At 35.3% G+C, this 26114-nt stretch overlaps 1 protein-coding gene across 1 annotated transcript in view; it reads right to left on the reverse strand.

Annotated features, from left to right (window-relative positions):
* The window catches only part of LOC121420603 (sushi domain-containing protein 2-like), a 28857-nt gene extending 12354 nt beyond the window's left edge, over positions 1 to 16503 (reverse strand). The window contains exons 1-11 of the mRNA XM_041615265.1: positions 16479 to 16503; positions 15718 to 15839; positions 14659 to 14751; positions 14038 to 14277; positions 5375 to 5524; positions 3833 to 3995; positions 3075 to 3338; positions 2142 to 2451; positions 1697 to 1838; positions 899 to 1047; positions 357 to 631 (exon numbers count right to left, since the gene is read on the reverse strand). Coding sequence (XP_041471199.1) covers positions 357 to 631; positions 899 to 1047; positions 1697 to 1838; positions 2142 to 2451; positions 3075 to 3338; positions 3833 to 3995; positions 5375 to 5524; positions 14038 to 14277; positions 14659 to 14751; positions 15718 to 15839; positions 16479 to 16503 — 1933 coding nt within the window. The remainder of the gene's footprint in view (positions 1 to 356; positions 632 to 898; positions 1048 to 1696; positions 1839 to 2141; positions 2452 to 3074; positions 3339 to 3832; positions 3996 to 5374; positions 5525 to 14037; positions 14278 to 14658; positions 14752 to 15717; positions 15840 to 16478) is intronic.
* Positions 16504 to 26114: the final 9611 nt, after the last annotated feature.

Raw genomic sequence — 26114 nt, forward strand, 5'->3', positions numbered from 1 at the left:
GAGAGCCGTGGGTCAACGTGGCTGAGTGATCTCAGTATTCATCTCATCATGTCAAAAACAGCAGGAAACGGCAAAAATATAGCTAAACTATAGCCACCACCCGTTGGACTAAGATCCCACCAGGAGTCATTCTTTCCCATAAAGACTAAAATGATGAACTGCACCCTACATTATTTTCGATTGTCCCGGTATAGAACCTCAAGGGGGCAAAAGCAGTTCTACTGACACACTTAAAGCGATGAGACAGTAACCTTTTAAAAGACACCATAGATCTATAGCTAAAAAGGAGAATTTGCTTATAACAAATTTTGATATATGTCTCATGAACTTCTACCAAGCTACCTCGGCCCACTTACCGTTAACTGGCGGTTCGTATGCAACACAATCTGCCGTAGGTCTCCTGGTCATATAGGCGGAACAACTGTCGTCATTAGCCCACTCGCAACAAATATATTTAGGCATCACGTCATTTGACCAAAGGGACAGTTCAGGGACGAGGTTCTTCTGCCTATAGGGGACAGCACCACGGATGTGTGATCGGGTGTCTGTACCAGCGTATCTAGTATCCCCGGAGTGCATTAGGAGACGATTAGCATCGTAACAACATGTGGTTCCAGACATCGTTCCAGGACTATAGGACAAAGAACATGATAGGTGTAGAATGTTTGGGTTGAGAAAGTTTGTAGATTCTTAAAGGCACTAACGCGCACTTAACCTTTGCTCCTTGCTCTGAGCGACTGAGATCATCATGTTTATTGATAATAAATTTGATCGAGGTATGAATGGTTTGCATGAAAGGATATTGGGGCAACCAAATGAAAATGGGGAAATACAGCTCTTAAACAGAAAGGAATGGAAGGAGGGCGAGGCCAAAGATTATAATTTATTTCAAGCCAACCTTGGGTAAGCAGCAAATAAGCAGTGTATGGCACCTTGGTGTCTGGCGCAATTAGATACCCCGCCATCTGGATGACAAGAAACATCTGTGATAAATCGTCCAACGTCTTCTTCAGCTTGGTCTAGGGTGCATGGACATTCTGTTCTATTCTGCAAGGGATGTTAAGCGTAGGAAAATGGGAATAAAACAATGGCTATAAATTTATATAAAGTTCGAGCTTGTATTATATGCCTACATGACCGAAAACAAAAATGCCTTCCTGTCATTGACCATTCCTACTACTTGATGATGATAGTAATACCAAAGTTAATTATTTATCACAATTAAACTATAAGCATCCGAAAAATATTTGAAGGAAGTACGATATCAATATAAATATGACATTTCTAAATAATTTGATATTTCAAACACAATAATAGAAACTAGGCCCTAAAATGAAAGGTTTATTGAATATTCGGCATAGTTGTGGAAACTTTCTGTAAATTAAGTATTAAAGAAGACGCGAGGATGCGTGAAAAATTGGGAACATCTTTTGGAATAAACTGTTTGTTGGAACTGAATGCATTACCTCGCAAAGAGATGTAGGCCTACTATGTGTCTTATGTGTCTTTTCGCCTGTATCCCACATGCGAAATGTGATAGGTCGTTAAATATATAATAATTTTAAAGAAACATGAGGACTATGTACTACATATATATATATATATATATATATATATATATATATATATATATATATATATATATATATATGGGAAAATAGACATTGCAATACATAAGATATGAGAAAGTACATACATTCAGAACAATCCCTTTAGCATCATCTGATGTGATCCATTCATTGCATTTATCCGAGGCCCATTGAACTGTATTATCTTGATACGAATCTTCTAGGAGATAACTTAAGGGATGAACATCACTCCAGAGAACACGCTTACGGCTTCATTGAAATAAGAACAAAACCCAAAATAGTTTAACTGATCAAGCAGACAAAAATGATTTAATTTATGACAAATATCATGATCATCATTTATTCTGTTCGTGTGTGGCTGTGTCACTGTACAGGTAATAACCATTCTTAAGGGCGGAAACCTAAACATGAAATTATTAAGACCAGAACATTTTCACCACTTTTTGGCAAAAGATGATTGTGTCTTGCATGGATTAATTCCATACGTTACAGGCGCTATTTTATTACAGGAAGATGAAGAAAAAATAAACGATTCGAACTACTCCATCTTACTCGTCAGAATTCCCGGTAATGCGGATAACACCAAATGCGTTCTCTTCCGTCACACCACTCTGTGCCGATGGGGTGAATGCGTAAGAGCCGTCATCTTTAGTCCCGCTTGTTACGTCATACACTTTTTCCCATCGTGGTCCAGGGTCGTCCTCTCGGTATGCAAGAACACTTATTGAGAGGGCGCTGTCGGAGCTGCCAAAGTTGTCCTCATCTTTTTCCCAACTGATGACTAATTCATTTCCAGCAGTGTACCAAGCGGGACTGTCGGGGTCTCCTCTTGTTATGGTAGGAGCGACTCTATTGCTCTCGGCTGCAGAATTCAAAAAATATGTATAAGAACTTTGCAGAATTTATTTATATCAAGTGATTAAGATTGACTAAGGCCAATGAAGGTGATGACACATTCTTTCTAACTTTTAAAACCCCTAATATTAGGTGCAAATGAATCCAACTGAATTCCTGCTTAATATATCCGTGGGGATGGAATTACTTGGTAGGGAGCAGAAAAAACAACTTTCGCCTCTTTATCCAGCTTGCCTTTAATCGACTGAATTTACTTGGTTGAATTTTGAGATGCAACATTATCTAAAGGAGCATGCGAACTTGATACATCATTACAATCAATTATGTACGAAGAGAAACATTACCGATATAATTATAGCAGAAAGGTGAAGTTGGAAAAACGGTTTTACTAAGACTATGTAAGCCTGCATCTCAATTTGTAGCCTTATGTGTACATTGTAATAATGGGTAATGATAACCCTCTCATTGCATGATAATCAAAAGATTGAGCTTTAACCCCGTCTGAGAGCAACCTCTATACTCGCCATGTCAATCAGATTAATATTAATTCTCTAGATTATGTTTTTACCATGACATAGTCATCGGTTGTTTTGAAGTCAGTTTCGATTGTGTAACTGAAGCAATACTTACTGATTGTATACACAGTAGATGGTGAGTTGGTGTGATGATTGCCTTCTCTTACAACAGAGATGATGACTTCACCGATTAGAAAGAAGGGATCTGGAATGCAATATGCTTTATTGGTATCTACTACAGTGGCGTTAACTTCTTGGATGATGTCATCGTTATACGTAAAAACGCAAGTCAGAATAATCTCTAGCACCCAACACGGCCCGTAGAGATAAATAGGCTCACCTCCCATCATCCCCGACTGAGTTGGTGTGATGATTAAATCTAGGAGTTTACAAATAAATCGTTTTTCGTGATGAGAAATTAAAAAGGGGATTGACATATGACCGGCATTGAGGCTATTACTTGCCGGTCTTGACCTTAGCCTCTGGTCGGGTAATGTGTAGGCCCACAATGACTATATAAGTTTGTTTTTTTTGTAACCGGCCTTGACTCCATCCATGTCCTAAATGTCTATCTCTTAGTAAGTGGTATTTCACGTGCTCTTGCCGTGTCCATTAACTTGTGTCATTCCCAAAGACTTTGTATATGAATGCCTTCCTGAAGACCATCTACGTCAGTGGGAAGTCTATTCTTCAAGGTTTCAGGTTGAGTCACGCCGTTTTTTAGGCGACGGCAATGCATTGGGTTGAATTTTATTGAAATCTAGAAGTTTGGGTGTTATGGCGAAGTTTCGGAAATTTTGTTTATACTTTAGAACAATGTCAAAAAATTAGTCGACTATAATGAACAAAACTGACTTGCAAATAAAAGCCTACCATTAGCAGGGTTGCATAAGGGATCGATGATCGAGGGCTGGTCAATCTTATATGCATAAACTCCATTGACCTCAACATTGCTATCAATGGGTAAACTCAGTAAAGTATCCTGATCGTAAGCAAAGACTTCTGCAATAACACCGTCCGCCATTAGAAACCCTATCTGATGATGAAAAAATTAGGTGGATATTCTTGAGGTGGTTAAAGTTTGTAGTTGACAAAGAGAAGCAGGGATATATCATAATGAGGCTCCGTCCATTATATTCTTCTACAATGATTTGTATTTGGTTTAGCTAATTAAAAGATATTTTCATTACGAAAAGAATATGGAAGTGATTTAAAGTCAAATCTAGCTCTCAAATATTCTGGTTAAAATTTGGAGTGCGTCGTGGTGTAGTGATTCACCCATTTGACTATTAAAGCAAGGTCAATGGTTCGAATCCCACTCGGCGCTATGTCCTTGACAAGGCACTTATCCATTTGTCACTTTCAACCCAGGTGTTGAATTGGTAACCGGTAGGATGTGAAAGTCAATGTTGGTATGTGTGCATCGATAGACGGTTGTCTGCCCAGGGTACTCCCCAGGGAGTGGAGATGGTGCACTATTATGTATGGAATAGTGATGGATCCTATACGAGGTAATCATAATTACAATGTAAAGCGCATAGAAACCATGTATGAAGTGCTATATAAATTATTATTATTATCATCATTATTATTATCATTATTATTATTATTATTTTATTATCATTGTTCGGTTTAATACATTACACATTTAGAATGTAAGGTGTATATTTTAGCTGTCAGGCGTACTAGTAATGATAATAAAGGGGAAGTTCACCCTAAAATAAATTGTTGTAAAAATAGCAGAAAAATAACATGAAAATATTGATGAATATCCGTTTAAGATCAAGAAAGTTATTAGAATTTAAAGTTTTGGATTTGTGACGTAATTAACGAGCAGCTACCCCATATATAATGTAAAATGAAATGCATGATGTTGATTTTTAATGATTCCTGGTGACCTTATTTTGTTTCCTTTTCATGATGGTCGGGTGTGAAAAAGGTTTGTTTATTGATATACAAAAGGTACAGTAAAAACTATTTTCATTTTTTTTTTAGAAAATTACTTTTCATTGATTTTTTTTTACCATTTGCTATGTAGGAATGCTGCTCGTATTATGACATCACAAATCAAATAATTATAATTCTAATAATTTGTTTATTCCTGGATGGATTTTTCCCAAACTTTCAGCAATATTATTTATCATTTTTTTCTGCTATTTTTACAATAATTTGTTTTTGTCAGGGTGAACTTTCCCTTTGAATTCTTTTGTTTTTCAGAAAAATTTAAAACTCCTCAGAGGTCCACCTTGATATCAACTTGATTTTTGAAAGTGTAAAAAAGAAAGGGCAAATGCTACACTCACATCAACCAAATTTGTGACTTGATTTCAATGTCTTGTTCATCCAGTAGTTTATACTAAACTTTAATCTACGTATTTTCAATTATGTTAAAACCGTGTGTTTCAGGGCGCTTACGATTGCGATGCCTATTCTGGAAGAACCGTAGAGGCCAGTGTTGGAGTCTCCATTCATCCTTGTACCAACAACCCAGTTGATGGAATCGTAAAGAAGAATAACATAAGAATCATAGCCGTCATGAACAAGGACCACCTGAAAGGTATTTCTCTATAGAATGAGATTGCGAGAGGAATATAAAATGCAGTGGGATTAGTTTCTCGTCTAAACGATCTACCGGTATGTAAAGATTAGAATGCTAGGACCTTATCACACGTAAATCATTGTAATGATGATTATTGCAATTCGTCTTCAGAATCATCGGACCTTTCACACGCTCACTCGGAAACTAAGATTTGAATTCAAATTCCCGAGCGAATGCGGTATATGTCCTTGCAAAGCACTGCATCGCAAATGCAAACTACGATGAGTGCACAGCAATAAAATAATTACAAAAAAGTCTGAATTCGTGATTCTAATCATGTTCCAGTTTGATTTCACACGTGCTAGAATTTCGTCATTATGGCCCTATTATTTACTGAAATCAATCAAATTTAGATATTTTGTTTTACCTTGTGAACGGGGGGGGGGGGGACTGTTACACCCACAAATGTAATAATCGCCCACAAATGTAATAACGCCCACAAATGTAATAACACTTTACCCACAAATGTAATAACGCCCACAAATGTAATAACACTTTACCCACAAATGTAATAATTTTTGATCGCCCACAAATGTAATAACACTTTACCCACAAATGTAATAACGCCCACAAATGTAATAACACTTTACCCACAAATGTAATAATGCACTTTACCCACAAATGTAATAATGACTTTACCCACATATGTAATAAATTTGAAGTGATTTTTGGCGAATTCGTTCTAAACTAATATCCTATAGTAATGCGTTCATATAGCACAAAAGTTCAAAGTCTTTTTTCCAGACCCGGTTAATGAAATATTACAGTACAAGTCCAAGTCTTTTTCCAGACCCGGTTTTTCAAAATTGTAATATACGTCCAAAGTCTTTTTACCAGACCGGTTGTTTCAAAATTATAATATACGTCCAAAGTCTTTTTTCCAGACCCGGTTAATTCGAAAATTATAATGCAAGTCCAAAGTCTTTTTTCAGACCTGGTCGTTTCAAAAATTATAATATACGTCGGTGAGGGGTAAAGACAACACTCTTAGCCCAAGCATTTTAAGTGGGTTTAATTTTGAAGATTGGTCTCAACTGTCATTTTTTTCAATATTTCTTTATCTTTTAAATAACCGGGTCCAGACGAAAGACTAAGCATAATATTCCACAAGAATAAGAATATGAGTCTTTTGTTTTTAGGATTGTTTAAATCATGTTTAAATCACCGGGTCTGGAATAAAGACAACGCTCTAAACATGTGCTTTTCTACATGCATGGTTTTAATTTGGAGGATTGTTGGTTCTTAGATTCGTTGTTGGGGGTTGAGTTTTATTGATTTTTTATTCCTGAAATAATTGTGTCTGGAGGAAAGTCGATCTTCGACAATCGGTCTTCACGTTGTTCCACAGTAATTAGATTATTGCGTATTCGTTTTAGAATATTTGTAAAAACTATTTTATTTTTCAAATAGTAACCAAGTCTGGAGAAAGGATGTCTGCTTTACCCACGCGTTATTACACTGTTTTGTAGGGGTAGTAGTATTATTTAAAAAAAGACATATTTTTACTGGGTGAAACTTTGGAAATTTGGTCTTAGATTTGAAGTTTTTCAGTTACTTTTTTTTAATAGCCGGGTCTGGAGGAAAGAGTACGTTTTAAAACTCGTGTTATTCCACGAGAATAAGAATATAAGGTCTTATGTTAGAAGATTTTATTTTCGTAACTGTTTTAGGTCTGAAATGAAGACAACACTTTAAACCTCTTTTAAAACAGGTTCTTAGGTTGAAGGTTTGTTTGGTCTTTGACTTCGATTTTTTTTTTATTCTTAATATTAGCGTTTTTTTAAAGAAAAAAATGGTCGGGCTGAAAGACTACGCTATATCCAGCATTAATAAGATTATGGAGTCTTTATACTGTTTTTAAACTGTTATTCATAATGTTTAAATAACAGGTAACCGGGTCTGGAGAAAAGACTACGCTTGATTCTCAATTTACTCTTAGTGCATATATTCACAATATACACCGTATAAGTTGAAACAACAACAAAGACATTAATTCCACCAGTTTTAATTAACTGGGTCTGGAGACAAGACTAATCTCGATTCCCATTTTTTCCACAGGAATATCATTATCGTATCTTAGTTTGGACTTATATTATAAATTTTGAAATAACTGGGTCTGGAAAAAGACTTTGGACTTATCAAAATTCTTGAAACAACCGGGTCTGGAAAAAAAGACTTTGGACTTTTATTATATTTTTTTAAACAACCGGGTCTGGAAAAAAGACTTTGGATTTATATTATAATTTTTGAAACAACCGGGTCTGGAAAAAAGACTTTGGACTTGTATTTTGATGTTTTATTAACCCGGTCTGAAAAAAAGACTTTGCACTTTTGTGCTATATGAACGCATTACTATAGGATTTTAGTTTAGAACGGATTCGCCCAAAATCCCTTCAAATTTATTACATTTGTGGGTAAAGTCATTATTACATTTGTGGGCGATCAAAAATTATTACATTTGTGGGTAAAGTGTTATTACATTTGTGGGCGTTATTACATTTGTGGGTAAAGTGTTATTACATTTGTGGGCGTTATTACATTTGTGGGCGTTATTACATTTGTGGGTGCAACAGGGCCCTCGACCAAAAAAGTGGTAGGGGTGTGCCGCTATGCCTTGGAGCGGCTTTCTTTGTTTTTTTTTCGCAATAAGACAAAAATGCTATGCCTTGGAACGGAAATTTGGGTGTAAAAATGCCCTCCGCGGCACATACCCACTATGCATTATATTATACTGAGTGCCCCCCCCCCCCGGGCTTGTGAAAGGGCGGCTGGTCAGTGGGAATTAACTTTTAAACGTGGATTAGTTATTGTAGGCAGTGTTAATGGCTCATAAATCGTGGTTTCTGTTACTGTATGTGTATGAAATTGTGGGTATTTCTTCCATAGTTTTTTTTTTATTTTTTTCCCTTAGAGGTAAGAGACAGGCTCAGGTGCCTGAAGCTAGGCGTTAACCCTATCTAGGCGGGGTGGGGCCTCGGACCCCCCCCCCCCCCCTCAACGATTCGCGCAATATTTTTGCCGCGCAAATTTTTTTGCAACTTGCTGACTTCTTACTTCCAAGTGTTGCGCAACTTTTGAGACCAATTTTGCGTCACCGGGTACGTAGTTCCGAAATTACGCCACATTATGGAAGTGCATGTGAAACCAAAAATTGCCCAAAAACGTCATTTTGTGTAGAAAGTCAATGCAAGTTGTGTTTTCAACCCAAAAATCATAAATATATGATTATTTTAGTTTTGCTAGCCTAAATATATCTATTTTATGCGTTTTATGATATCAGTCCCCAACAAATTTCATTGAAAAAAACAATGAAAAAACAAAAGGTAAAAAAATAAATCAGATATTGCAAAAAGAAAACAATATAATGCATTAGAAAATGATTTGATATCGCAGATTTGTTCATGTACACTTGTTAATAACACCACAAAGAGTTTTTATACCAACAAAAAACATTTGGAGCTTTATTTAGGGAGGAGGAAAAGGTGTGATTTCGCGTACTAACTACGCATAAATTAGCATTATCACTTAATAGCAATTCGTATGAAATAGCTATACAATTTTGTAGATTATGTCCCAGACAACCCGCGGTCGACGGCCGATATCTCAAGGGGGCCTGGGAGCTCCCCCCCCCCCTCCAAATTGACTCCCTAAATACCCTGGCCTATAGATACATCGCTTTCATTCATTACTCGGATTCCCTAAACTATTATTATTACCATCAACACAGTGTTTATTTAGAATCATTATCAAGCATGTCGAGAGCAATCCCAACCCAGATTACTGTATCATTTATAATATTTATACATGTTTTCCTCCTTCAGTTCCACCCAATTAATAGCTTTATTTTTTTTTCTTTTCTACAAAGCAAGTAATTTCATACAATCCTCTCTTCAATCTACATGTATTGTTATTCATTCAAAATTGGTTAAATATATATTTATGTTAAAATGTGCATTATGTTAAAGGTATATACATCTAGTCTACTCCTAACCTTTCCCCATTCCTGTATTTGACATTACTTCTCCCTCTCTATGCTTTTCTTTTTGTATCCCCTTTCCAGTATTATACATTAGCATACTTTGTTGTTATTTTTTTTACTGTTTCGCTTGTTTGTTTACTAAGATTTTACTATGTACAAATTCATGCAATTCAGCCTTTGGCTGCTAATTGAATTTTTATCACAATAAATACCATTTATCTATCTAACCTATGCGGACGACTGGTAAAGGCATGGTCACACCGCCCGAGCGTTGTCGGAGCGGTCGTGGAGCGGTAGGGAAAGAGGGCCGAATTTCGCTCACAAAATTGGGGAAAAATCGAAAACATAAATCGAAAAAAAAAGACAATCGAAATCGAAAATGGTGAACGGTAGCGAGCGGTGATGATTTTTTTTCTCTCCGCTCCACGACCGCTCCAACAACGCTCGGGCGGTGTTACCATGCCTTTAGTAAATGTGTGTATGTCCATGCTGCTATAATTAGGCAGTTTTCGCAACTGATACGCTGACGATTTTTTGATACGTAGAGAATATATTGTCAAAAGCCCGTCATGTCAAAACTTTGTCAAAAATAGGTGAATCAAAACAGCGGTGCTGTTCATAGACAAACAACATATTTGCAATTATCGTCAGCTCCGAACCTTAGAATGATCAGCTGTACCGGTATCTGGGTTGATTCAATGTTAAGTGGGAAACCTTTAATAATTTGTATACACTGAATGATTCATATATATATTTTTTTTAATATGATGCATATGATTTGTATTATAATGTATATATTACATAATGTAAATATTGTTATGTTTTTATTTGTTTGTTTTGTTTCGTTTTTTTACAAAAAAAAGCAATTTACCATTAAGGGGGGCCTACATTTTACAAGCTCTGCTTTTCAGTTGGCCCTCCCTCCCTTTCAATGATTTATATATCTCGATTTGATGATTGTTTATTGTAATTTTAGAATGTTATTTATCTTTTGCATGTACTTCAAATGTGATTATAATATGTTATTATGTCAATTGTATCATAATTGTAAATATGAAATTGAAAGTGGAAAAATAAAATAATTGAATTGAATTTAATTGATTGTTTAATTGAAATCTCACTTAACACATACCAGTTCAATTCAATTCAATTTTATTTCACTTCCATCAAACAAAAACAAATTGTATACCATATATATAAAAATAAGTATTTGTATCCATTGCAAAGAAACAAAAATAATAATACATATGTTGTGAAAAAAACTTACACGATTTGGGCAACACATTGGAGGTTTTAAATAAGTATACTATTTTTCAATAGAAATTAAATTAAGATGGAAATGGAGGGACCCACTAAAAAGCAATGCTTGTACAATGTGGGCCCCTCAAAAATAGATAACAAAACCAATAACAGAGTACAAATACAGACATATGTAATCAAATGAGAAAAAATAAATAAATGAGAGAGAAATAATACTCACAAAATAAATACGAAGTTATCAAAAAATATAGTTTGTATAGGACAAAACAACCCGTCCTAAAATATATCCACCCTTCCCACCCCCCCCCCCAAAAAAAGAGAAAGGGGAGAATGCCCTGAGAAGATGGATGGGTGCTGCTAAACGTAGGTAGAACACATGCCATCGTGGACTCAAGCAAACTGGATTCAATGATGTGTATAAAAGGAGAAAAAAATATACACAACAAAAAAAGTAAGTCCCCTCTTAAACAAACATCAATAATTTCCAAACCAATTCGAGTTTTTAATATATTTTTACATGAGCGTGTAGGTAATTTTATAAGCTACCCTCTGAGTAAATGTTATGGACGTATTTTACGTCATGCTTCAGTGAGCACCGTCAGAAGGCAAAAATGTCACTTTTCAAAAGTCACAAGCAAAATATCATGAATTTGATTCCATTTTATTGGAACTAATTCCAAATTCTCATCATGAAAAATAGTCAGAAGGCTTATAAAAGGTACTTTCTAAAAGACGATACAACTTTTTTGGCTAAATTCACAGTTGAATAAACACCAGTCCGAATTTGCTATAATTGGATATTTTACAGGTTTCTATCAATAAAAATGATTGAATATGATGACATTTATTTTTGGGAAGAGTTTCTTCAACAGTTTTCATCGTTTCACGGTTCAATGAACATTTATTGAAAACAAAAAATACGATTTTCAAATATCATTGGCATGTATTGTTTCATTTTGGTAACTGAAAATGATCTTTTCTCAACTTTTTCGTTGTGTTCATGACCAATTAACATGCTTCAATGATTCAAAGGCGTTTAATTAAACATTCACGCTTGAATGAACATGTGGAATGTGATTAGCTCTTTTTTACGTTATTGGAAAAAATGCAATTTGTAACTATGGATATCTGTCACAAACCTCCTTGCATAGTTCATTTGATTTGATTTTTATGAAAATCCCGATGTTTAATGCATCAGTGAGCACACAATACTCGAAAATTATGCAAATGAGAAGAAAGTTCAAGGCCTTGGCCCCACTCTGTGCCGCATCGAATGGTTATTTTGGTGTGCGCACCTTTTGGATAGTGTTACTCTGAAGCCATGTGCGAAGTTTCATGAAATAACTGCTGGCAGAAGTAACATAAACCGTCCATGAAACAAACCCTCATTTCAAAATTTTGACTTCCTCTCTCATAGACTTGTGTACATTATGGGTGCATATGTTTAGGAATAAGTAACCCCTTATTCAATATGGTGGAACTTTTTTTCAAGGCTGTCTTTAGCAATGTCGTTTGGCAGTAATGTTTATCAACCTATGGGCAAAATTGTGTGCAAAAATGAAATCGATTCGTTTATTTATGGATGAGTGAGCACGCATCAAAGTGGGAAAATTGGTATTTTCAATGTCACAGACGCATTTTAAAGGATAATAAAGTGATTATTGGGGGCAAATTCGGTTTCAAATGTGACTTTAATTGCTGTTGTTTTTATCATCCATCATTTCTATCACCAAACACTTTCCGAATTTTAAACATTTTCATGGTTGAGCGAGCACAATCGAAAACTTAGGAATTAATACTCTTTATACTGCATTAATGTATTCTTTTCCTAACAATTTCTCAGGATCAGTTGAATGTATGGACAAATCAGTGGTAGATCCAGAATTTTTAAATAGGGGAAGGGGCCTATAATCGGGGAAGCCACCAACATTTTCAAATTTTAACATGATTTAACAAGTTGTAGAGGATACTACCATAAACCCCTATGATGATACTTCACAATTCAGGGGCCGCTGAACGGTTTTCAAAGTGGGAGGGGGGGAGACTGGGCCAAAAGTAAGGGGGGGGGGCTGATCATGCAAAAAATCAAAATCGTGTGGTCATTTTTACATTTTTGTACATGCTTTTGGAGAAAAGTTGGGGCTGAAGCCCCCCCCCCCGCAGCCCCTGCAATACATTGTATTCACTCAACCATGAACATACGATATCAAAATCTGGTCTGAAGTGGTTGAATGATGGATAGTAAAACAGCATAACACAATAAAATTCACCTGAAAACAACTTTTGCCCAACTTTGTATTTGAACAAACTGAAAAACGACTCTTGTGACTTTTAAAAATGGTCATTTTTAATTCAATCTTTAATTACTCATGCATGACTCAACCGATCGATCTCATTTTTCCTCATCGTTTGCTTAATGAGTGCAGAAAACTCCTTATGAAATATCATATCTCAAACTAATTCGGTTCAAAAGTTACAGCAATTTGATTTAGGGGGGACTTACTTTATTTGTTGTGTATATATAAAATAACCTGGAAAGAATAAAATGCGCGAAAATGTGATTGATGCCGTAAATAAATAAGCGGTAGGAAGGCGGATAAGCGGACAGGAGAGAAAGAGAAAATAAATGAGAGGATAGACACAAATAATGTATGAGGTTCAAAACCGAGCACAACTGAGAAGGACTTGTGTCAGATTTTTTTTTCAATTAAAAAAAAGAGATGATTTATGTTTTAATTATAGTCTTTATAGTAAAAATGATGACTTGACAGAGATGATGAATTAGATTTAATTTGAGGATACATTATAAGATTTTAATAGAGATAATTTGAATTTAGTCTTAAAAGAGTTCAAAGATTTTGCAGTTCTTATATCATTATGAAGTGAGTTCCATAACTTCGGTCCCTCATATATAAATGTGTTCTGAGCCAGCAAAGTTCTTAGAAGTGGTAAATGGAATTCACCCAATCGCCTTGTTGGATAGTTATGAATGGATTGATTTTTTGGAAACATTGAATGAAATACATTTGGAGGTTGTTACTATTATAATTGTACATAAACTGACCGAGATTGAACAAATATAACTATTTAATTTTCAATTTTCAGTGGTGAATTGGAAGCGACCCAGGACACTTGACCGACTTCTTTTTCAAATACAATAATTCAAGATTTAAAAAAATAATTTAATGATAAAAAATATCTTAAAGATGTGTGAAATTTTAAAGTAAAGGAAACTCTTACAGGGTCCTGATCACCAACTTGATTGTAGAAGGAGACTTGATCCCACGTGACTACAATAACCACTTGAGCTCTAAAATTGACATTGCTCCGGAAGTACTTGCGGACGTCATGTGTTGCTTTATCGAGTGTTGATTGGCTTGTTGTTACACGGTAATATATGTTCCCGCCATCGTCTGTAATATCCACGTCGGACCAAAATGCAAATATAGCGTCCGGATCCTCTATAATGCCATCACCGTCCTAGGAGTATAACATAAGTATACAATATTTACGATCAACTTTGTGTACATACATGTAGTTTGCTATAGACTCACGCTTGATCGTGAAATTTATTTTATTTTACACAAGTATTGTGAAAAAGTTCGGTAGTTTAGATTTTTTTCATTTCCACAATTATGATGATTATATCATTCTTTTCGAGGCAAAGCCAATCTTCAACACAAAATCAACCGGGCAATTCAAATTATCATCCCAAATGTTGGATACATATTATGGCTTTTGTTGACCTTGCAAACACCATCATGGAAGCAAAGCCAAAACTTAGCCAGACTTCGCATTCCATTTGTATCACAATGCTATGATATATTCAATAACGTTAAATATTTGATAAAAAGTACTTACCGCATCGTAATATAGCGGTAGATTTCTAAATCTAGAGTCACTCGTCTCTACGAAAACAGCATCGTCAAATGAAATGACTCCATTATCACTAATCTGAACGGATATGATAAAATCAATATTAAAGGTGTTGTTTGGCTCATTACACCACTGCAGCAGAAGATCATAAATTTACACACTAATATGCTCTTTATAATTGTCAAGACAACGAGTCATTTTTTTTTAAGTTAAGTAGGTGGGCCTCAAAAAAAATCTGAGAGTCAAAGTGGTCCTTGAGTAAAGAAAGGTTGAGGAGCACTGATCTTAAGAATATCATGAATATAATGTGAATTACATCTACGTTATATATATATTGTATTTCCGGAGACATTGGTCACTTCCATGTACATATTGAAGACCAATATCGAATTAGACTTAAACTGATATTTATGAATTTTCTAGGTATTAGATACGATGACTTTATATACGTGCGCAAAACTGTGGATTTTGCCACTCTCCATGCACCCAGGTGTAGAGAATAGGTACCCGGTAGGTAGAGATCCCATGAATTCTTGAACACTTGATCAGGATAGCCATAAGCAGGGCTTAGAGATTAGAAATCGAGCTTAGAAACATTTTACTTAAAGCGCTTTATAAATGTTGGATATTGTCATCATTAGCTTACAACTTTACAAGTGCAGTGAAGTCAATAGGTTTGTTTTTACTTAAAGTGTAGTAAACAGACGTTATACATCGCCATGTCTGCAATGTAGGCCTACTCAGGTTGATATACTATAAGACCAATAGCCTAATATTGCTGCGATTTAAAATCAATGAAATGAAATCCAATGACAATGTACTAATATATGCGCTAACAGATGGACGATAAAGTGTTCGAGGAATAAATTCTTGCGGATACTTGACCTGGGTAGAGAGCAGTACAATGTGTATGAATTTCTAGCTGAAGGAATAACACATGGGATCTAATCAGACGACTCCCTGCTTGAAAGACTCCATTCAAAATTCATTTAATTCTTCACGGGATGATCATTGATAAACATCACTTCAGGCTCGTTTACTTACGTATAATGTTCTATGATATCTGCCTCCGAAAGGAATATCTCTATCCAGGACTACCTCTTGTGCAAAGTCATTTTCTTTTCTTAAAGAAACATCTCCGTTAGCCAGGCCATATGGGTACAAATCTATAATGGGAAAATATGTAGGGGAGATAGTCAACCAATGAACGAACACTTTTCTTGGGGGTGCATGGGATTCAAGCATTGTATAAAACTCGTAATTTGAACAGGGTAATTTTACCATGAACATGTTACACTCTAAAAAAAGGTTTACTCAATATTGGGTAAAATGGGAGCATGCATGTTGGTTGGGTAGAAAGATAACCAATATGTTGTAAATTTTACGCAATGTTACGTTGAAATAGCCCAATTTTGGGTAAAAAAAAATACCCAGCAAACATGCATGTTCCCTTTCTACCCAATTTGGGTAAATTTTTACGTAGTGTTTTTAGAGTGTAAGATAACCAAACAATGCATGTTACATCTAAATTTGCTGTATTCATGAGCATGAAATTGTATATGGTAAGAATAATATTTTATCATGGGAAAGAATATTGGGATATATGGAATCGGAAATATATGGGAACGGACACTGAGGGAAGCAAGCTCTATTAAAATAAGAATGAGTATTACGAAATGGTGATAAATCGCTCAATGTGAGGTTTATTATCACTGTAAAAAAAATGAGAAAGGGGAAGAGTCTTGAAAAGGTGAATGAAAGTGGGTAAAACGTATTGAAATGGACAAATATCGGAAAACAAAAACCTCTTCTTCCGGTAACCCGACACATGCTCCGGCGACAATTGCTCCGGTGACAAATGCTCCCCAAAATGCGACATTTGCTCCGCGACATTAGCTCCTCGACATTTTCTCCGCCGACATTTGCTCCGCCGACATATGCTCCGCCGAAATTTGCTCCGCCGATATTTGCTCCGCCGACTGTTGCTCCGCCGATAATTGCTCCGCCGACTGTTACTCCGCCGACAGTTGCTCCGCCGACACTTGCTCCGCTGACAGTAACTCCGCCGACAGTTGCTCCACCGACAATTGCTCCACATTTAGCGACAAATGCTCCGGCGACAAATGCTACCCGAACGACACATGCTCCGGCGACAATTGCTCCGCCAATATTTGCTCCGCATGTAGGGACAGTTGCTCCGCCGAAATTTGCTCCGCATGTAGGGACAAATGCTCCGCTGATAATAGCTCCGCCGAAAATGCCATCCACCGAAAAAATTTTATTGTTTTTTTTGTAAAACTATCAACGCTTCTTCTCTAAAGCTGTATCATATGGTCATTATCATTATTCTATATATTTTTTACATTCCTAATTAAATTCCTCAACTGAAATAGTTTGGCTCAAATTAAATTTCCCATCAGCGCTTTTATCTCGATTATTTCTCCCTTTCTTTCCTTGAAAACCACCTTCTCCCCCGTCCCTCTCTCCTGTTTTATTTTTTTCTCTCTCTCTGCATTCCTAGTAACTTCTGTTCCTATTTCTTTTACAATCTCTCCCTTCTTCTCCTATCTCTTTCTTCTCGCTCTAACGCTATTTTGGTCTGTTTTTTACTGTTTATTCTTCTAACTTTTTCCTACCCCCTCTTATAGAATTGAAAACTAATAAAGTTTTACAATCTTGTTAGAAAGGTGTTTCCTGTCACTTTCACTCCATTTTCTTTTATTATTTTTTCCTTCAATTACGTGCAGTGTGAAAATAACTCTCCTCTTAAAGGACATGTCCACCACAAGAAAAAGTTGATTTGAATAAAAAGAGAAAAATCAAACAAGCGTAACAATGAAAATTTCATCGAAATCGGATGTAAAATAAAAAGTTATATTTTTAAGTTTCGCTTAATTTCACAAAATAGTTATATGCACATCCTGGTCGGTATGCAAACGAGAGAACTGATGACATCACTCACTCACTATTTCTTTTGTATTTTATTATAAGAAATATCCAATATTCAAATTTTCTCCTCATTTTCCAGTGAATTTTTTTTGTGGAATTATCATTGTTTAACATTTCTTTTAAGGGGTAGTCCTAATAGTCACTTCTTAGCTTTATTCTTATCAATCAACATAGATATATGATATCATAATCCTTATTTGAATAAAGCAATCGCGAGCGCGAACAATTTTTTTTTTAATTGTTTTGACCTAAAATTTGAACATTCTGGACAATGTTATCATGAAAAGATGTGGATGCAACTGGATAAATCTACGAATGCGGAGCGCGAGCAGAAATTGTTAATACACGCTTTGAACTGATCAAAAAGGTACCTATTAAGGTTTGCCTGCAGTTAGCCTTGAAGTAGTTACATATGTTAACAATCAAATAATGCGAGCGCGAAGCGCGTGCTGTTTTTCTTTTTGACATTTCTTAAAAATGGAAATTCTTTTTGTGATTTCAACAGGATAGGTATACAACTAAACAATTGATGCGAGCGCGAAGCGCGAGCGGAATATTTCGTTATTGAGACCTAAAACGAGATGCTCTATTCACGTTTTGTAAATTATGTAAAGGATGAGTAATTGGGGATCTTCCTAACACTAATAATGCGAGAGCAAAGCGTGAGCAATTTTTTTTATATACGCTTGAACTGATCGAAAAGGTACCTGTTAAGGACTGCTTGCAGTTATAGCCATGAAGACTCTATATATTTCAGCAATCAAATAATGCGAGCGCGAAGCGCGAGCTGAACATTTTACCTTTCTACATAAAGAATAAAAAACTTCAATCAATTTCTTTAATCGTGAACAGGATAGCTATATAACTTAACGATTGATGCGAGCGCGAAGCGCGAGCGACAACATTCGAAATTTAGTCCTAAGAACGGGACATTCTATTCATGGTTTGTAAATCATGAATACGATGAGTGTAATTGGGGATCTTCCTATACTAATAATGCAAGAACGGAGCACGAGCAGAAAATTATTGATATTGTAATCTGAAACTGGATAATGATTTAAATAGAGAACAAGTTGCGTATCTGATGAAACATGCTCGCGTTTGTTTCTATATTTAGACCTACAAACTAGGCATTCTAACTATACTTTTATCATGAAAATCAATAAAAAAAAGGTGTATTTCAGCTCTATATTTCAAGCAATTTGTAGGAAAATTGTGAGGTGAATATGGATCGTACTTAAAAAAACAACTAATATTTTTCATTAGGTTTTTACAAGAGACCGGGACTTGATTAGGACAAGTCATCACATGATCTTCCTATTCCTCTTCCTAAAAGCGAGATGAAACAAAAGTTTACTTCGTCATAACGTTTACGGAATGCATGTATACCAATTTGCGTCGTATGAGGAACTCACAAAATCAACACAATAGCCTTTAAAACGCACTAATTTGTGAAATATACTTCTACTTATTTCCTGCATAAATCCTCAGTCCATAAATATTGCATTTTAACTTGTAAAGGAAGACTCAATAACAAACTGACCTGCTGCGTGAGAAGATCCGATCCATGATGTCAGAAAATAAATGAAAATCAAGTGTTTGACCATTGTAACACAGACCTGTAACACAGAGGGATATGACTGTAATCATGAGAGACCCGTGATTTATGTGATTCCTAATGCTAGAAGGGTTGTTTATTTGCAAGCTCAAGAAGAAAAAAAAAACGATGCTGCTACATAATAGGGAGTGGTGGCACGAATATCATCGTCATACTTATATATAGAATTATGTAAAGCGATTCGTAAAATTATCACCAATATTTCGTCTTTGCACATCCGTCTACATGTCAACCTACTCCCCCCCCCTCGTACCTCTCCTCCCACTCTTTTACCTCCCCCCCCCCCCTCTCTCTCTCTCTCTCTCTTTCAGCAAGTCCTTCCGATTTACTTTTGAATGATCAAGTGAGATCGATTTTTATGAGTTCCTTAAATATATTATCATAATATTATGCTACTATATCTGTAACTGTTACTCCTTCGCAAAGGATATTTGTTGTTTTCAGTTCAATATTTCTTTAAATGCTGATAATTATCATTTAAACTTTGCTATTAGTTGTTCTCATTTTAGCTTTATTTGTTGGGCTTGTCAAAATATTCAACTAACAAATAACAAAAGATTCAAATACATTATTTTTGTAGAGAATACTAATTCTTCTTCTTTGCCGTATGTTATATAAAAGATATCGTCGAGGTTATTTTTAGACGCATGTAATCCCGCAAGATCAAACATTTGTCAATGAATAAATATTCTATTGACCGTTCCCAAATCAAATATGTTTGATTAATGAACAGTATGGAGTTGACATACAGATAGATCAATGGAGGGGTGCAAAGCCCCCTGTATAAAAAAAAGAGAAGAGAAAAGGTGGAAATTTAGCGACAAAATAGACCCTACATTCTGAAAATAGATGGGCAAAATATGTCTTTTAACCAACCATGGGCAACATACGATCCACACAACTATTGGTTAAAATCTGCCCACATTTGGTAATAAAAACTAATAATTGGGTAATAAATTTCATCAATTGGATAATAATTGCCCTGAATATATATTTATTTTTACCAGCATACTTTACTCACCAACACAGTGGACATTATATTGCCCAGCATTGTAAGTTGTATGATTTTTTCTTTGAGCATGTTGAGTATATTGTCAAAATCTACAGTGCGTCCCAGAAAAAACGAAACCGAAATTTAGCGATCATTTATCATTACTTAATCATAAATAGAATACACAAATGACCTACCAATTTAAAGCTTAGAATCTCCTCTTTCATCTGATATTACTTAGATTATTTCTCATTCACGCATGAGTGAGCAAATACAATTTGAAGAAAGGATACCAAAAACTCATTTGGCGGGGGGTATCTGGGTTTCAAAAAGAAAACCACATTTTTGAAAAGTTCAATATCTCCTCCCTAATTTGATACCTAAATTACAGAAAATGGTCAAGAAATAACAAAGTTCTGGTCATTTGAAATAAGGCTTGAATTTCAATAATTTCATAAAATGAAGAGGTTCTCCAGGCTGGCTTTCAAACTCACTCAACACTCCGTTTTGTTGACGATCAGCCATGCATTAAATCTTTTGTTCACCATGCGAAAGCTTCTATGGGTAACCGGTGAAAACAAGTTTATCTCATGAAATTATGGAAATACAAGCCTTATTTCAAATGACCAGAACTTTTTTATTTCTTGACCATTTTCTGTAATTGAGGTACCAAATTAAAGAGCAGATATTGAATTTTTCAGAAATGTGGTTTTCTTTTTGAAACCCAGATACCCCTCGCCAAATGAGTTTTTGATATCCTTTCTTCAAATTGTTTTTGCTCACTCATGCGTGAATAAGAAATACGCTAAGTAATATCAGATGAAAGAGGAGATTCTAACCTTTAAATTGGTATGGTCATTTGTCTATTTTATTTATGATTAAGTTATAAATGATCGCTAAATCTCGGTTTCGTTTATTCTGGGACGCACTGTATATTACAAAATTAGATCGTAATTAAAAAGATCTCTCATGTTTTGCTCGCTCGGTACTTTCATGCGTGCACCATGTTGTACCTCTTTTCTTTTCTTATTTGTTTTAGTTCATTTACCTCAGTGCGGTATGCAAATAATCGTCTTGTAGACTTTCAACTCTCAGGAAATAATGTCTTTTATGAAATAAAAAGTATGCCACTTTTCAACTTCGCTTGAATGAAACATTAACGAATGTGTATTACTCCACATTGTTATCTGATTCTATTATGTGTCTATTATGTTTTAATCGCTCTTTATAGCACAGTATTTATATTTGTTTGCTTGTTTGGGGACTGGTCCACTTGAACCAGTGCTGGGGACAAAACCTCCTATAACAAACTTGAACAAAATGGCTGATATACTATGTAATGAACAACATGAGAAGAGTAACTCTTAACGAAACAGACTGACAAAGCTACCTGCAGTATGTGGAGCATTTGTATCTAACAGCGGAATATTCTATTTCACGCGACTTTTCATTTTTTTGGAATCGAAATTTGAGATTGAACAAGGTATCACTTGATAGATCACCAATTCATTCAAATAAAAAATGTGATTTTATAATTATGTTTGAGATTCAAGGTTTTATATTCGTATTTCTTACCACTAAGACTCCCATCCGTACTCTCTAATTCTTTCTATTTTCTTGTGAGCCTCGGAATTACGATAGATGGCCTTGAGTTCATTCATATATTATTGAAATAATACATTTCACATGTTAATTTTCTTTTGTCGATTAAATGATAATTGATAGCCGAAATGTTTATTTCATTTCTCTCGGTTGTTCTTCTTTTTTTTCTCACCCCCTTATCCCCCCCTCCCCCTTCCCCCTCCCTCCTATCTCTGTCCCTCTGACTCTCTCTCTCTATCACACCATGGACCCTACCACAAACACGACCTGAAGAAAGTAAACACGGAGCATACGAATGATATATTGAAATTTGAATTCAGTTTAGGAATCTTTTTTTTTAAGAAATGGGCACGCGCGGTTCTAAGGGGTGGTTTGAGGACTGGGCCGAGCCACCCCCCCAAAAAAAAAAAAATACCGCTTATAGGCCATGCATGCAAATAGAGCAATACGTATAAAATGCAGTATTCCATTCATGTCATCAAGGCTACATCTTTTTAAGGATTAAGGTTTTCCAGTAAAGTCATGTGAACTCTGCAGTTAACAGATTTCAGTCTTTTTACGTTTCTCGATAATTTTTCTTAATTGTCATAGACTGACAACTTTCCTTGATTGTGCTTGACTTGAAAGCGCTGTTACTATGGCAACTGTCAGATAAAACACTACTTGTCGGATAAGCGTTCGACAAGTCCTTTCAAACTCTCCCCATGTCTATATTCGCTTTCAGGAAGAAAGGGCCAAAACAAGATGACTTTGATTAGGCCTAGTGCCTTATTAACAAAGGAATTTAAATTTTGCTCTGTGTAAATAGAACATTTCCTCTTCTGTCCTAATAAACATAGAGATTTACTTTTATTTTTACAATGTGTATTAAATCAGTATTTACCTCACTCAGATATGTGTTTGCAATCGCCTTTCCGAATCGGCGAAGGAATCAAAGTTGCCTGATATACGGCATTGTAAAGTAGATTTCGTATCATGGATATGTACGAAGGAGAAGTCAATGATAATTAAGTATCTGCTGCAAAAAGTAAATAAAGCAGGTGTGTTAACTTACACTATTACCTTAGTTACCACGTTGTGATTGGTTAAAAAAGTTTTTACGCAACGCGATGTTCATGATGTCACATTAAAAAGTTCTAAGAGGTCACAGGTTGAACCTTTACCAGTGTATAGTATTTGTGCTACAGGTTAAGAGGTCCCCAAAAAGGCCATGGCAATTATTTTAGATTAACATGGACTTACTTACATTACATACAAGTTTTAGACATGTTGGAGATACAATTTGACTGATTTCGCTACGGACGTCTCCTATTTAAAGAATGTCTTTCTGTTACTGTTATGGATTGAACGGAGGTTCAGTGGTAAAATAAGATATCTGACTATAAATATGATATTCAGTCTATTTTTTAATGTTAATTGAACACTATCATTTTAGTTAAGTTGATCATTTGCTTTCGTTGTAACCAGAGGTGAGATCGTTTGTATAAAGCGCACTCCATTGAGATCGGTTGGTTCAGGTTGCACTGTACCCATTTAAACATTTCGCTCTAAAGTATTATTTTAAGACGGGGAAAAGAAAAACGAATATCATTTTTTTTATTTAGCAAAACTATGGTATAAAGTGATAAAATTTTATTTATTTGCGAGAGTCTAACCTAGACATGCAGCAATCCCGGTCGCAGCCCCCAGCAGCAGTACAGAGAAATAACCTTTGAAAGCAGAGATTAATAAAAACAGATCAGTCCTTAATGAAAGCTTGTTAAAAGATTCAATAAATAAATAATTATGAGCATTTGACTGCCCAGTTAAATAGATATGCCATGTTTCCCCATTGGGCAATGCAATCAAAATGTATAGGGTATATAAAGTGCACAATGTTAGGTGCTCGAGGAACTCAAAATGTTATCTCCAGTCAGAAAGCTTGTCTACCTATTTCTTTAAAGGACAAGTCCACCCCAACAAAAACTTGATTTTAATAAAAAGAGAAAAATTCAACAAGCATAACACTGAAAATTTCATCAAAATCTCGGCCGTCGATCGCCGCGAAAATTTGCACGATGGTAGTGTACGATATAATCTACAAGGCTGTATGGTTTATATTTGTGAAATAATAAGATTTTTCATTTAATGCATTAATTATGCTAAAGCATGAAATAAAACATTTGCTCTAATCAACTATCATAAGACCTCAAAACTGCTTGTTTTATTTCTTATGTATTTTATGTTTTTCGACTTTTGTTTTTTCGAAGTATATTGTTCGCAGACTTAATTGTGATCACAAACAAGACAAAAGTAATTAAGTTTAATCAGTAAAAGTAGAAATAATGATACATTTATGAATTTTTGGCTAAATACATAATTTGTATTGGATTTGTACATGAATTCACGTTTTTGAGCACTTTCGGGTCTGACATGCACTTACATAATGTTTCGTAATCGCGTATCCGGGCATCGTAAATTTGGTCTAGAAAGTTGTGCGAGATTTGAAAGTAAAAAGTAAGCAAGCGGCGCAGTTGAAAAATTTCGCGAGGCGGATTTATCATGAAAGATATAGAGGGGGTGGAATACGCCCTTGGGCCTTTTAGGGTTAAGGAAATTCGGCAATGGTTGGGATTTGAACCCACAATCAAAGTCAGAAGACTATTCCACTGGTCCACAACGTTCACACGTCTTCTATACACATTACTTCCCCATTACTTTTAAACATGTCTCACTTCAATTGTGTAAATTATCAAGTCTTATGGATGGACAAATTATAGGGTTTACAAAATATATGGGCAAAGATTTTGTACTATTATCTGCACATAAATATGCATAAAGGAGATTTTTGTTGTATTTATTGTACAAAGGGGAGAGTTGTGACATTGACATCACTCACATTTTGGGATCTCCAAAGCATTAACTTTCTCAACATTCAAATTCTCATATTTTTTTTCTCAATCTTACAATATATTCTTTAATATTTGTCACACAAGCTATAATTTTATATGAGAATGGAATTTAAAAATGATGAAAATATTAATGATAATACAGCACACTTATCCACCTTATAGGTGCTCATATAATACCCTGGCTAAGCTAGTCTACCGATTCCAGTGCACAGCTCTTTGAGGAATTACTTCCTGCCGGTACCCATTTATCTCACCTGGGTTGAGTGCAGCACATTGTGGGTAAATTTCTTGATGAAAGAAAACAAACCATGGCTAGGAATCGAACCCACATCCCTCTGAATGAAAGATGAGAGTCTTAACCACTAGACCGTGGTGACCCCACAATGCATTGTTAGGTTTACCAAAATTTGATACAGTTTTTAACATCTTACTTAAACTTTTACAGACAGACAGACAATGAAAAGACATGAAAGACAGTAAAATTGTTTTCATTATAAAAGTCATTCATTTCTCTGTATGCACAATTTTGGTGGCACAACATATTGCAAATCTAACTTGAGAAAATAATGGTTCATATCTACATGTAGCACAAAGTTGTATATTGATTCATTGATTTTATACTGAAATAAATTACACGTATGGGTTAAAATCAGTAAACAATGGTAAAGCATGTCATTTCATTTCACAGAGAATTTCATACACATAGTTGACAAAACGCACAGGTAGCCTCTACTTCATTGGTCTATGTATTGTACATGTATCCCTCAAATAGAATTACTTCAAATTTAATAATGACAAAGCGTGGTTGACTAAAATACTTCAATGGCATGGCACATTCCTGATGCTTTACAATGTGGACACTTACCCAAATGTCATGTGATACACATTCCATGCTTCCAGTAAACATTATTTCATACATGCTTCTATCAGAAAATAATTCATTTATATAACATGATCGATGAAGCAGATCTTTGCACATGTCACAAAGTAAAAACTTAAACCCAAAATAAATAAACTCTCTCATTCTTTAAAGGATTTTCATTAAAATTTTCGGCTTTGATAATAAAAGCAAACTTGTCATCTGAGTGAACTTTTCCTTGAGAGAATATGTTTGTGCTGCACTCACCCCGGGGGGCCGTTTCATAAAGCTGTTAGTAAGTTAAGAGCGACTTTAAGAATGACTGGTGATCCTTTCTTATATACATGCTAAACCATTGCCAATGAATCTACCATAAACAAGAAAGGATCACTAGTCGTTCTTAAAATCGCTCTTAACTTACAGACAGCTTTATGAAACACCCGCCAGGTGACGTAAATAGGTACCTGGTAGGAATTCCTGACATGCATGTGTATTGTAACTATTAATTACAGCAGCCAAGCTAATGATAAT

This window comes from Lytechinus variegatus, chromosome 8, assembly GCF_018143015.1.
Source record: "Lytechinus variegatus isolate NC3 chromosome 8, Lvar_3.0, whole genome shotgun sequence".
NCBI lineage: Eukaryota > Metazoa > Echinodermata > Echinoidea > Temnopleuroida > Toxopneustidae > Lytechinus > Lytechinus variegatus.